The sequence below is a fragment of the Ctenopharyngodon idella genome, chromosome 16, assembly GCF_019924925.1.
Source record: "Ctenopharyngodon idella isolate HZGC_01 chromosome 16, HZGC01, whole genome shotgun sequence".
NCBI lineage: Eukaryota > Metazoa > Chordata > Actinopteri > Cypriniformes > Xenocyprididae > Ctenopharyngodon > Ctenopharyngodon idella.
This window is the reverse complement of record NC_067235.1, coordinates 14,871,310-14,884,872: the sequence shown is the minus strand read 5'-3', so window position 1 is coordinate 14,884,872 and position 13,563 is coordinate 14,871,310. Positions and strand designations below refer to the sequence as shown.

At 37.0% G+C, this 13,563-nt stretch overlaps 1 protein-coding gene across 1 annotated transcript in view; it reads right to left on the bottom strand.

Moving 5' to 3' along the window:
• prkcg (protein kinase C, gamma) overlaps nt 1-13,563 on the bottom strand; it is a 30,931-nt gene that overhangs the window by 4,377 nt on the left and 12,991 nt on the right. Inside the window, 9 exon segments of the mRNA XM_051865646.1 lie at nt 105-212; nt 314-394; nt 2,187-2,325; nt 2,421-2,483; nt 2,636-2,727; nt 6,489-6,662; nt 9,988-10,170; nt 11,998-12,199; nt 12,362-12,518. Coding sequence (XP_051721606.1) covers nt 105-212; nt 314-394; nt 2,187-2,325; nt 2,421-2,483; nt 2,636-2,727; nt 6,489-6,662; nt 9,988-10,170; nt 11,998-12,199; nt 12,362-12,518 — 1,199 coding nt within the window.

Below are 13,563 nucleotides of genomic sequence, written 5' to 3'. Positions count from 1 at the left end.
TTTTGGAGGTAATGTTAGTATTAAAGATGGAATAGATTGCGCTTTGCATGCACTGTGAGCCGAGTACGTAGGCAGCAGAGATGAAAGAACAGGAAGTAGATTACCCCTTTGCAGATGGCCACAGCCTCCCGAGAGAGACTCTTAGGATATGAAACGCTCTGTTCCATGATGGACTGAAACAGCTCCTCCTCATCTATGCCATCAAAAGGAGGCTGATGAAAAGAGAGAGACAGAGGGAGAGGGTGCCGGGGATGAAGATCTATTGAGGAAAGGACAAAATTGAAGCTCAAGGAAGAAGAGGATGAAGAATTACCTGCCCAGCCAGCATCTCATAAAGGAGGACTCCATACGACCACCAGTCCACTGCTTTACCATACGGCTGATACGCCACAATCTGAAAACAATAAAAAAATTTTGTGTAGATTTATCAAAATGTTAATTGAGAATGCCTTTTGAATTCCAGCTGAACTCTTTAATTTGTACTGAGGTAGTAAACAGGATGTAGAATTCTCATTTGAATTAAAATGAGATTCAGTACATAACTAAGTGTAGTATGAATTACCAATAAACATGCTATCCTGTACAAATTATATGTGGTATTTCTCAAAACATTAGATGATATTAAAATGTGATAAAATGTATATTCTAAATTTATATTTATATAAAATATGTAATATTAAAATGTGTAATTTATTGAAATTAATAAAATAAAACTACACTACAATTCAAAAGGTTGGAGTCAATAACATTTTTTAAAATTTTTTTTGGAAAGAAATTAATACTTTTATTCAGCAAGGATTCATTAAATTACAATAAAGACATTTAAAATGTTACAAAAGATTTATATATTTTAAATAAAAGCTGTTTTGAATGTTCTATTCATCCAAAAAACCTGAAAAAATGCATCACGAAAATATCATCAAAAATATTATGCAGCACAACTTCAATATTGATAATAATAATTTTTTCTTAAGCACCAAATCAGCATATTAAATGATTTCTGAATGATCATTTGACACTGAAGACTGGAGTAATGATGCTGAAAATTCAACTTTAACATCACAGGAATAAATAACATTTTAAAACATACTAAAACAGTAATAAATCATAATAATATTTCACAATGCTACTTTTTTTTTTTTTTTTTTTTTTAATAAATGCAATGTTAATGAGCATCAGAGTCTTCTTCCAAAAACATTTAAAAATCATCACAAACCCAAACTTTTGAATGGTAGTGTAAGTATTTCATTATACATAATTTTAATATTACATATTTAATAAATGATACAGAATACTCGTTAAAATGGGGCCAAACAAAAAAGCAGGATGGCAATATGGAAATGCACTAGGTAAGTTCTGGTAATTTTGTTCCTCTGTTGTCTGATTATGTTGAATTTTTTTGAATTGCAATTCAGTAAATTCTACTTCCCAACATTGCAATTAAAATTCCAATTCAACATCCTGTGAAACGTGACCAATTCAACTCACATTCCAACTTATAAACTGAACAAGAGCCAAAACATAAATTCTGAAGTTTGCCCATCCCTGCAAAATGCTTCATAAATCCATGATGTTATATTTTCAAAATCATATCAATTAGAAATATCCCCCTTACAGAGTTGCTATTACAGGCCTCTCAATGTGCAGATAAGCTCATGAAAATCATATTAAAGATAATTACACAATAAATATGCTAGTGTCTCTGTGTCAGCCGTGAGTGTGTGTCACAGCGTGAGAAAGAGAGATTAATTTCCTTGCCTGCAGGGACACATATTGCATCTTTTCAAAATGACAGGGACACAAAGATCAATGGCTTTTTCTTTTCTTTTTTTTCTTTTTTACATAATGTGATCAATGTGAGCCAGTTTAACTGCTGGGTTAATACAGTACTGACGCATACTGGGCTTCGGTAGACCCACATTCACACTTATCGCCTTGACATCAAACAGCAAAACACAAACATTAACGATTTAGCACATACATCACTCGAGCGGGATGTCCATCATGTCGCCGTGTAGTAAACACCGCAGTGAACCTAAATGAAATCACACACAGAAGCACATACAGGCAGACATGTGCTGACTGCGCACATCCACTGAGTGTTAATGTAAACACAGAGCCAAGGTCATGAAGAAGAGAAGATGAATCAGACGACAGGAGAGAGATGGAGACGGACAAAGGGAAACCTCAGGTGCGATGTAATCGGGTGTGCCACAGAAGGTGCGAGTGGTGTCCCCTTCCATCATGCCTTCCCTACACATCCCAAAGTCTGCTATCTTTATGTGTCCTTCACTGTCCAGCAGGACATTGTCCAGCTTTAGATCTCTGCAGATCAGAGAGAGAAAGAGAAAGCGAGAGAATATTAAATGACTGTAACATATGGTGCGCTTGTGTAAAGAGATTCTCATCATGTCTCGTACCTGTATATGATGCCTTTGTTGTGCAGGAAGAACAGACCCACCGCTATCTCAGCTGCATAGAACCTGCCAACATGAAAATCTCTCATTAATGCCATTAAACACATTCTGCCACTGCAGGGCAGAATGACATGAACAGGTGAATTTAGAGACAGGAGAAACAGAAAAAGCAAGCAGGATTAAGATAAAAAGTTAAAGAAGAGAAGTGCCGAACTCACGCTGCATGTGGTTCTTTAAACTTGCCAACAATTTGGATGTGAAACATAAGATCACCACCATTCACATATTCCATGACATAATACAGACGATCCTGCAACACAAAACTGATTATTAGTAATCAGCAGATATGCAACTTCATAATACTAATAGGAACTAAAAATGAATCATCAATCAATTCACTTGTTCTCATGCTATACAAGTAAATAATACAGCAAATGCCACAGCAGATTAGCAATCAGTCAAATTAAAAGATAAATGTTCATAAATACATGAATACAAACACAATTAAGACCTTGTGATCACACAATGGCTAATATAATATAATATCATAATTTAGAGAAAATATATTTACATTAAATATATGTGTAAAGTGTCAAAATTAAAGTATCTGGTATAAATATATAGTTTTTACATTTAGTTGAACTTAAAGCATTAGAAAGAATAAACAAAACTTTCTTTCTAGCTTATGATGGCTGATGAAATTGTCTATTGAAACCAGAGTACCTGATTATATATACACACACACACACACACACACGCAGCACAACTGTTTTCAACATTGATAATAATAAGAAATGTTACTCGAGCACCAAATCAGCAAATTAGAATAATTTCTGGAGGATCATGTGACACTTAAAGGGTTAGTTCACCCAAAAATGAAAATTCTGTCATTAATTACTCACCCTCATGTCGTCCCACACCCGTAAGACCTTCATTCATCTTCAGAACCCAAAATCCGATGGCTCAGTGAGGTCTGCATTGCCAGCAAGATAATTAACACTTTCAATGCCCAGAAAGCTACTAAAGACATATTTAAAACAGTTCATGTGACTACAGTGGTTCAACCTTAGGATTATAAAGCGATGAGAATACTTTTTGTGCACCAAAAAAAAACAAAATAACAACTTTATTCAGCAATATCTAGTGAAGGGCGATTTCAAAACACTGCTTCATGAAGCTTTACAAATCTTTTGTTTCGAATCAGTGGTACGGAGCGTGTATCAAACTGCCAAAGTCACGTGATTTCAGTAAATGAGGCTTCGTTATGTCGTAAGTGTTTTGAAATTTCAGTGGTTCACCACTGGGGGGCGTGACTTTGGCAGTTTGATACACGCTCCGAACCACTGATTCGAAACAAAAGATTCGTAAAGCTTCAAAGCTTCATGAAGCAGTGTTTTGAAATCGCCCATCAATAGATATTGCTAGACATTGTTGAATAAAGTCGTTTTTTTTTTTTTTTTGACACACAAAAAGTATTCTCGTCGCTTCATTATATTAAGGTTGAACCACTGTAGTCACATGAACTGTTTTAAATATGTCTTCAGTAGCTTTCTGGGCATCTGAAAGTGTTAATTTTCTTGCTGTCAATGCAGGCCTCACTGAGCCATCGGATTTTATCAAAAATATCTTAATTTGTGTTCCGAAGATGAACGAAGGTCTTACGGGTGTGGAACGACATGAGGGTGAGTAATTAATGACAGAATTTTTATTTTTGGGTGAACTAACCCTTTAAGATGCTGAAGATTCAGCTTTACCATCACAGGAATAAATTACATTTAAAAATATATTAAAATGGAAAACACAATAAATTCTAATAACATTTCACAATATTACTGTTTTACTGTATTGTTGATCAAATAAATGCAGCCTTGGTGAGTATAAGAGACTTCTTTCAAAAACATAAAAAAATAAATAATACTAATTGTACTTTACACACCCTGAATTACACAAACTCTGTTGTAAGACCAGCAAGTTTTCTCTGTTGCTTCAGTATTTGTCACCTACAGCCAAGACAAGATAACAGCCCACTTTATCTACAGAGGCATCTGACTACAGCATCTGGTGTCTGTAGGACTTGAACTTCTGATCAGTGGGATGCTGCATTTTTCCACTGGGCAACTGATTGCTTTGACTCTATTTCATGTACTTGATACAATGAGACACAGTTTAAATACACAAAGAGGTCATTACTAAACAGTCACATTGAATGTTTGTTACAAATTCAATCGACAGGGGAAAAAAACAAGCGATTTACCAAGAGTAATTCAAACCTTCACAAACCATTAAAGCCAGACATAAATACACACACTCACTCCTCTTTTTCTCTCTTTCAGTACAGCAGCTGCCAATGTATTTCATTAGGCTGATTGCCACTTTGCAATACGTGTCTGCTGAAAGAGGTCAGACAATTAGCACTATGAAAAGTCATTTTTCAAAAGCAAAATGAGGCAACTAACATTGCAAAAAGGCCCTCCAGATTCATTAGTTAGAAAAATTGTTTATCATGTCAAAGTGAATTGTGGCAAAATGATCAACGAATCATCTTTTATTATGCAGGTTGTTCCAGGTTGCCAGTTTAGGACTCACATGACAGCATTCCAAGAATATAATTAATACATTGTCAATAGCTTCTGCTATTTTGTTCATCCATTGTTCATGTTGACGTTTTATAAACACTGTTAGTCAAAATTGTAACAACAATCTGTTCTTGATACTCCTCTCCCTCTCAGGACTGCTAACAGCCATGTTCAGGGCAAATTAATGTAATATTTTGGTTCCTATCCAGGCCAATGCAAACAAACATTTAATGAGGTAAAAGAAGAATAGTAACCACAATGCCATTTTTACTATGATTAAACAGCTTTAGTCCACAGATAACACAATCATTAATCTGCTGTAGGAAACTCTGTAAAGGTGCAGTAATTTTTTTCCCCATTTAAAAAAAAAAAAAAAAAAAAAACGTTTTACACGTAAAGAAATAAATAGTACTTTTGAAGAATATTTAAAATGATGTACACTCACATGTGGGGAAGAAAACAGGCATATCAACAGCCTAATAAAAGCCATTTCTTTTACATGGAGTGGGTGGACTCATGGGGGCGGCCATTTTGAGATCACATGACCAGTTGAATATTTAGATGTGCTCAAGACATGTTGTAATTATTGTAATCACCAGATGACAACACGTACATTCTACTTGAGGATGTTCATGTTCTCGGACTCAGAATTATAAGTTTTTACGGCAACACTATTAATGGCAAAATTAACTGTGTAATTTGAGTAATCAATAGACAAAACCAAAATTTAATAAGTAAGACATTAGTTATCTAAATCTCTGTTAACATGAAACTGTATTGTATGTCTTCCGTTTATTTTCAAATGAATCTTGCATTATTAATACATTAACAATAATGTCAATTATGGTAATTATTAAACAGAAATATTATATGGCAACTACTTAACTACATTTTACTGCTGAAGCCACCACCATTTTGAATGTTTCCGCATGATGTTGCAGTTTACAAGTTGTAATTAAGAGTTTTATAAGGACGTTAACGCTTTTTGCAAGTCAGAATATCTTAATTACGGTAATTCCAAAATGCAGTGAATGTCATGCTTTGCTTTATCTTGGTAACTCCTCTGTTATTAGACACTTGCACATGCAGAATGGCATCAGTACCTGAAAACTTCAGTGTGATGGTGGTGCATCCGCTCCACTAGGTGTCAGTATACTATCAACCAGCACAAAACAAACAAAAAATTACTGCATTCATCTTTAAAAATAGCCAGTTGTTGCCCTGGGAGGCCACATGTGGACATGAAGGACCCACAAAATGTCAGTACTCATGTTCCAGCTGTGCAAGGCCAAAAAAGTAATTTAAAAATCGCCCTGAAGGTGAAGAGCACATCTGTTCCATCACTAAGGGACGAATGACATTTCAGCCCATATATATTTCATAATTTACAAATGTGCATGCATATGCATGTATAAACCTCGTTCCCAGGCTCCTACTTTCTATAAATCATTAACCGTTCACACAAGCTCTCACACACAACGATGAACACACAGACCTCGGTCTGAAAGGCGCAGTAGAGGGATGTCAGGAAGTGAGGTCGCCCGGCAAGGCCCAGCACTCTTCTCTCCACCATGGCGCTCTCCGTGTCCTCATCCTGAAACAGCACATCTTTCTTCAACACCTTCACCGCAAACAAGCGCTCACTGCCCCTCTCCTCTGCCAACAGAACCTGCGGGATGACATGGAAACCTCACGTTAACACGCTTCTGCACACATTCCTCCAGCAGCAACTCAATTAGGCAAACACAAAATGACTGCAGAAAACATAATTTAAAGTGAGTTTAACATGCATAAGAGAACATTAACCTCAAATCAAATAAAAAAAAAAATGAACAGAAATTCTTTCATTTCATTTACTCGTATGATCCTGTTCTCTTCATGTCTTTTTCCCCATGCTTTGTGTCATTTTTCTATCTCTGGGTCCCAGGTTTCTCTCCTCTGCGCTTCTCTTTAATCTCTTCCCTCGTTTCTATCCTTTCTTTAGCACGGTTCTGCGCCCCGGAGGATGTGCTGTCTACTGAGTATAACCCTGGCCTCTTATATAACCAAATATCTTGTGAGCACGCACACACACACACACACACACACACACACACACACACACACACACACACACACACACACACGTGTACGCAGACCAGAAACACACATACACATCATCTACTCTAAAAAATTTTAATATAAATGAGCACAACCACAAGGGCAAACAAACATTCCTCCACACGCTCAAACAAAAGTGTGCAAAATGCACACACACACTCCCATGTCATTCTTCCTCAGGGATCAGACAGCTCAGAGTCCTTCACTTGTGTGCTCTGCACTGACACACGACAGCAGAATTTAGATTATGTTCAGCACAGACAGAGGAACAGTGCTTTGTTCAACAAAAACAAGGCATTCGCTCTAAAATATTCCAACATCCCCTGGGTTGCTTGTGGACACGAAACCCCACCAGGTTTTTCCTCACAAATTGCACTTTATTTATCACTTAACTTATGACCATGTGCCTATGTATCTACAGGTATTTTAAGGTGAATGAGGTACGAATCTCACTGGGCCTTGAGTCAGAGCTTCTGCTTCCTTGAGGAAGTGAGGCAGAGCCACAGCTGCAAATTTTAGATAGGGAAATCAGCCCCCTCCTCTTGCAGCTGGGACCAGAAAAGCTAACGTTTCCCCTTCTGCCTGAATTAGCAGCAGCAGCCCAGGAACGAATGAGACAAGGGCCTAATTCAGTTCCAAGGACACCGTACCCTTCACACTCCTTATTGCATCTACAGGGAACATAGAAGTAGAAGTGTTTGTTGATGGGTGAGTGCAGTCTAATGTAGCCTGACTTTCCGCATTAAAAATCTGGTCTGCTTTGCAGCCGATTCTGTCCCAAAACCACCTACTTAGATTGAAGCCCAAAGTATACTTCAGTTTTGATGCACAAAACTTTAGTTTTTACAACTAAAGCCTTTCAAAGTATATGGCATTTGGAACACAGGCGCTTGAAACGTGTGCTAGAAAGCTTCATCCTTATCCAGTGTTTGCACTAATTCTCTCCAGAAGAGAGAAAATGTCTTTGTACTCATTTAAACTAGAGTTGCTGGTTACTCTTAATTGCCTCACACAGGCTCTTGTCAATGCAGCTGTCTATTGTGGTTGCCATCTCCAGTAGTTTGTGGTTGCTGTTGCTCTGTCTCTTCCGTTTCATTTTCAAAACCAAAACAATGGGCCGGGCCCATGCTGCCACCTCGAGGACAAAAAAAAAAAAAAATCCATGCAGATAGAGTATTCGCGGCTAGAAAAATGTGCGTATAGTGCGTACTATACAAGGGACGATGACGCTACACTTTTCGTTCCATTGACTTGCATGCGATTGTGGGAAACTGGAAATGCAAACTCTTGCAAAGTAGTTTCAGATATCGCTGTGTTCCAAAGTTCAAGTTTGGTGAACTCTGACCTGCAAATTCATATTGTATGAAGATATGTGACCAATAGAACATTGTCAGAGGAAAAGTCCAAAAATGTCACCTTTAGGGGTACAACAGCTTGTCACTGAGACAGTACCCTTAAAAGGACCTTATTTACCCCTAAAATGTGCATTTAGTACTTAGAGTAGTTATATGTAACCTTAAGGTACTACTATGAGCTTTTATAGGTAAATAAGGAATAAAGATGTCCCTTTAAGGGTACTGCCCCAGTAACAAGCTGTTGTACCCCTAAAGGTAAAATTTTGGCTATTTATTAATTTATTTTACATTTTAACATTGTGGATTTATTATTATTCGTTATATGTGGAATTAATGTTTTTAAAAAAAAGACACCACAGTGTCCTTGTCAGACGGGGGCTCGTTTGGCACTACTGGTGTGAAAGGGCCTTTACATTTGCCAAAAATAGAACTGTTGTTTTGTTGTTATTAAAAAACAAACAAACAAACAAACAAACAAGCAAGCCTAGCCCAGGTGACAAAAAGTAACGCAAAAGTAATGTAACACATAAAGACTCTTTCCATAAAAAGTAACTATGTAATGCAATTAGTTACTTTTTTTAGGGAGTAATGCAATACTGTAACGCATTACTTTTAAAAGTAGTGTTTCACGCTATGCAGAGTTAGACAGACGTCAGTCACCGAGCACCACAACCGAAACAAAAGCCACCTTTTACAGTTTTCCTTCTTCCCTGAGCTACTAACCATGTTACAACTATCAACACGAAATTATTCTGCAGCAGTCAGGTGGTACAAGTCAGTGCTCTGTAAGTTGTTTATGTTCATTATTATTGTAATGTTATGTGCTTTGAGACATGAGGTAATTTAGATGCTTTGCAGACTCTGCTCTGCTGTGGCTGTGTGCGTTCATGTGTTTTGGAGGGGGTGTGGCTTTGGACAGCGCTCTGAAGGGAGGGTGGGATCTTTATGCTTTCAAAGCTAGCTCGCTATTGCTAGCCTCTCTGAAAATTACATACCCTACCTTTAAAAGCATTCATTATATCAACTCAGTACCTTGTAAACATAATTTGTTTACAGATAAACCAAATTAAAAAAAATAAAAAAAAAACTCTTGGACTGTCATTACTCTTGGACAACGACCCAAAACAACCCAGACAGACTGAAACTTGTTGATTATAGTCAGCGCTTGCCATTTTGGTGCATCAGACGGTCAGTGAACGGAGTGGGCGGTTCGTGGGAGTGTTGTCTGAGTCTGAGTCTAGAGAGTTTGCTTGAAAGATTTCTGGTCCTTTGACAACCAGAAAAGAAATAGTAATATTTATTACACATACAACAGGGTCCAAAAGTCTGAGTTAAAAGTTGAACTGAAAAATGAACATGAATTAGTATTTGGTGTTCATTTGCTGTAGTGACAGCATGCACTTTTCATTTTACATCACAGCATTTCTTTGTTTCCCATTTTTCAAAATCCTGAAACTTTGTTTATTTCCAGGTTTAAATCAGATTTTGAATCCCACATTTTCATTGTGGCCTTTTGGACCCCACTGTAATTTCAAGCACCTTGCCAAAACTCCCTTTGCCCAGAACCATGAGGAAGTTGAAATCGTGCAGTCCGACTTGGCCTTTGCCCGTGTGCAGTACAGTGGGAGTCGGACTCAGAGCAGGCGGGGTCACAGCAGGAACAGGCGTTGTCACGGTAACAGTAGCAGGAGGAATAGAGGGTGGGATAGCAGCATCTGGTACCTTCAGAAAAGAGAAACACAGGATGAGAGAGAGAAAAAGAGAAAAAGAATGGTTTGTTTCAATATAGACATATACTGCCCTCCTGTGGGTGTGTTATGAAAGTGACAATTATGGTTCTCACTGAAGAAGACTTGGAGAAGGTGGTTAGATGACATCTACAGAATATGTTTTCCTACAGTGTTGAGTGTTACATGTGGCTATTTGTGACTTCATGTTGTCAAAAAGAACATGTGATTTTAGATGAATGTGTTTATTTGTGGACCTGTGATGGCCCCAGGCTTCTATTAGCATTCTCTTGGCTGAATATTGCATGTTGACACTTTTACCTAAACTGATTTACAATACACCTATTACAAGAATAATCTCCCCTGGAGCAAACTGGAGTAAAGTGCTTTGCTCAAGGGCACAATAATGATGCTTCATGGATAGTCACTTGAAGGCTTTAGTGCTTAAAGTTCTGGATGGAAGCAGAAAAGTTGTTGGCTACACTATCTAGTGCTTAGAGTAGGTAATACAGGGCTGTATTTATACAAAAAAGGTAACATGAACACAATAAGGTTCAATTTGTTAAAGTCATGATATGTTGGAAGAAGTGTCAGGTCTTTTCTCTGAAAAAAAAAAAAAAAAAAAAAAAAAGACTAAATAATTGGAAACGTCTGGCATACAGTATGTCACCAGAGAGAAATCAGAGAAGTTTCATCAAAAGTTCCAGTTATGACATCTTGATAAAAAAATGACAAGGTCAAAAAACAACTAAATAAATAAATAAAACATAAGCATGGCTGAACTGTTCACAATAATAACATGCAGAAAGGTTTGAAAATAGAATTTTCATTTAATTTTCATGAACTAACAAAATCACTCAATGAAAGTTAATGTTAATTTGCAAAAATTTTTAAACTACTTATTACTTGTTTTAAACTTTTTATTAATTCATGTTCGTAATACAGTCACTATTGTTAATGTATACTACTTGAAATATTACAAATATATTAGTATAATGTAGAAATTAACCCAGAAAAATAAATGCTGTATTATTATTTCGCTATTGCATTAACTAGTGTTAGCATATAGAATGTATATAAAGTGTTACCAAAAAAAAAAAAAAAAAAAAAAAAATGAAATACACATAAATGTGATACATTTCACATAAAAACCAAAAAATAAAATCATCAACTTTGGTTTAAAACAGCTGTATAGCTGGCCAAATCATAAAAATTCACAAAAAATGATCAAAAATGTTACCAAAAATGAAAACATCAACCTTAATTTAAAAATGAGCTATAAAGGTGGTCAGATCATAAATGTGACAATTTTCACACACAAAAAAAGTACTAAACATGAAATTATCAACCTTAGTTTAAAAATGAGCTGTATAGCTGGTCAGACCATAAATGTGACAATTTTTACACACACACACACGCACACACTCACACACACACACACGCGCACACACACACGCACACGCACACACACACTTGTACATGTGGTTTACGGGGACTCTCCATAGACGTAATGGTTTTTATACTGTACAAACTGTATATTCTATGCCCCTACACTACCCCTACCCCTAAACCTACCCATCACAGGAAACTGTCTGCATTTTTTGAATTTCAAAAAAACACTGTTTAGTTTGTTTTTTAAGCCATTTGGTTTATGTGGACACAGGAAGTTTCCTCATGAACCATGTTTACGTTGTAATACCTATGTTATTATACAGATTTGTGTCCTCATAAACCATGTATACAAGAACACACACACACATAGCCAACAAAAATGAATTACATACAAGTATAATAACAGTAAAAGCACAAGATATGAGAGTACCTGCAGGTCTGGGTCGGGTACAGGGATGTTATAATACTCTCCCTCATCCTGGTTGAGTAGTTTGAACCAGCCGCTGACGGAACGTCTGAATATCTCACTAACGCCGAACGACAGAGCGCCCATGAAGTCATTCCTTGAGGTCCGATCCCAGTCCCAGACCTCTACAGACAAACGCCTGTCCCACTGCCTCCCACGCACTGAACTACACTCAGACAGAAGGAAAGAGAGAGATAGCCTAGCATCCACTTAGAAGACCTTAGCAACTGCATAGCAACACCTTGGCAACCACCCACAACACGCTAGCATCATGGTAACGACTTCTGGATTGTACACACACACACAAACAAACGAAATAAACACTCACAAGGTGAAGCTCTCATTGAAGATGGGGTTGAGTGTAGAACGGATGGTTTTGGTTTTCTGTTTGCTCTGGCTCTTTGGATCAGGGATGAGTTTGAGCTTCACATAAGGATCCGATAGGCCGTTAGGGTCCATGGGTATCAGGTTACGTGCCTCATGCACTAAAACGTAAAATATACATTGAGAACTAAGCATGTGTGTTTATACATAATAGTATTTGCATGACTCATCTTATGCAAACAAAACGAATGTACATGTGGCTGTTTATATGCTTTGTATAGTGAATGAGTGTTCAGTTGTACTGTTAAATTGACCTGTCAGAATGAAACATGACAGCAGTGCTTTTTTAGATGCTCACATTCTCTGTAGAGCATTAGTAGTCTTCTCACTACTCATTAGACTCTATGGCGGTGCTGATGTAAGAGCCACAGGCTTAGTTAAGTTGACACAGTGCAGCTAATGCATTGTAATACAGCAGATTGTGTGAGTATAATTAGCTTTTTCCTCATGTACTGATGATGCTGTATGCACATATTTCCCTCTGCTGGAGGAAAGCTGAGTTGAGCCAAGCGGCTCATAATGCATCTCTAGTGTATTTCCTTAAACAGCAAATTCTCTCTGTGAGCAAAGGAGTAATTCTTCACTGGGGTATAAATAGGAGCACCTTAATAAACATTACATAGCACTTTCCATGAACAGAGTATAAAACAAGGACAGCCAGACGTTTATTTTCTATTCATTTTCTAAGGGGTTTGAAATTTTTGCAATCCTGTTAGCAAAATTTGGAGCTATGTATAAACCTACATATTTCTTTTACATTGTATAAAATAGCAATAAAAATAAGATACAATTTATGAATATAACATAAGCTAATACAATTAATATAGTTATATATATATGTATCTTAAATTAATCTGTCACTTGGTAGGGGTATATTTAACAAAGTAAAGAAAAATATTTGTTTAATCATTTTTTCTTACAATAATTTGGCGAACTGAGTTGAATGGTTGTGTTCTGTAATGGGGTAAATTGCATGGTTGCATACTTTTTTGGTCATTAAAGGGGACCTATAATGCCCCTTTTACAAGATGTAATATAAGTCTCCGGTGTCCCCAGAAAGTGTCTGTGAAGTTTCAGCTCAAAATACCCCACAGATCATTTATCATAGCTTGGGAAATTTGCCCCCATTTGGGTGTGAGCAAAAAC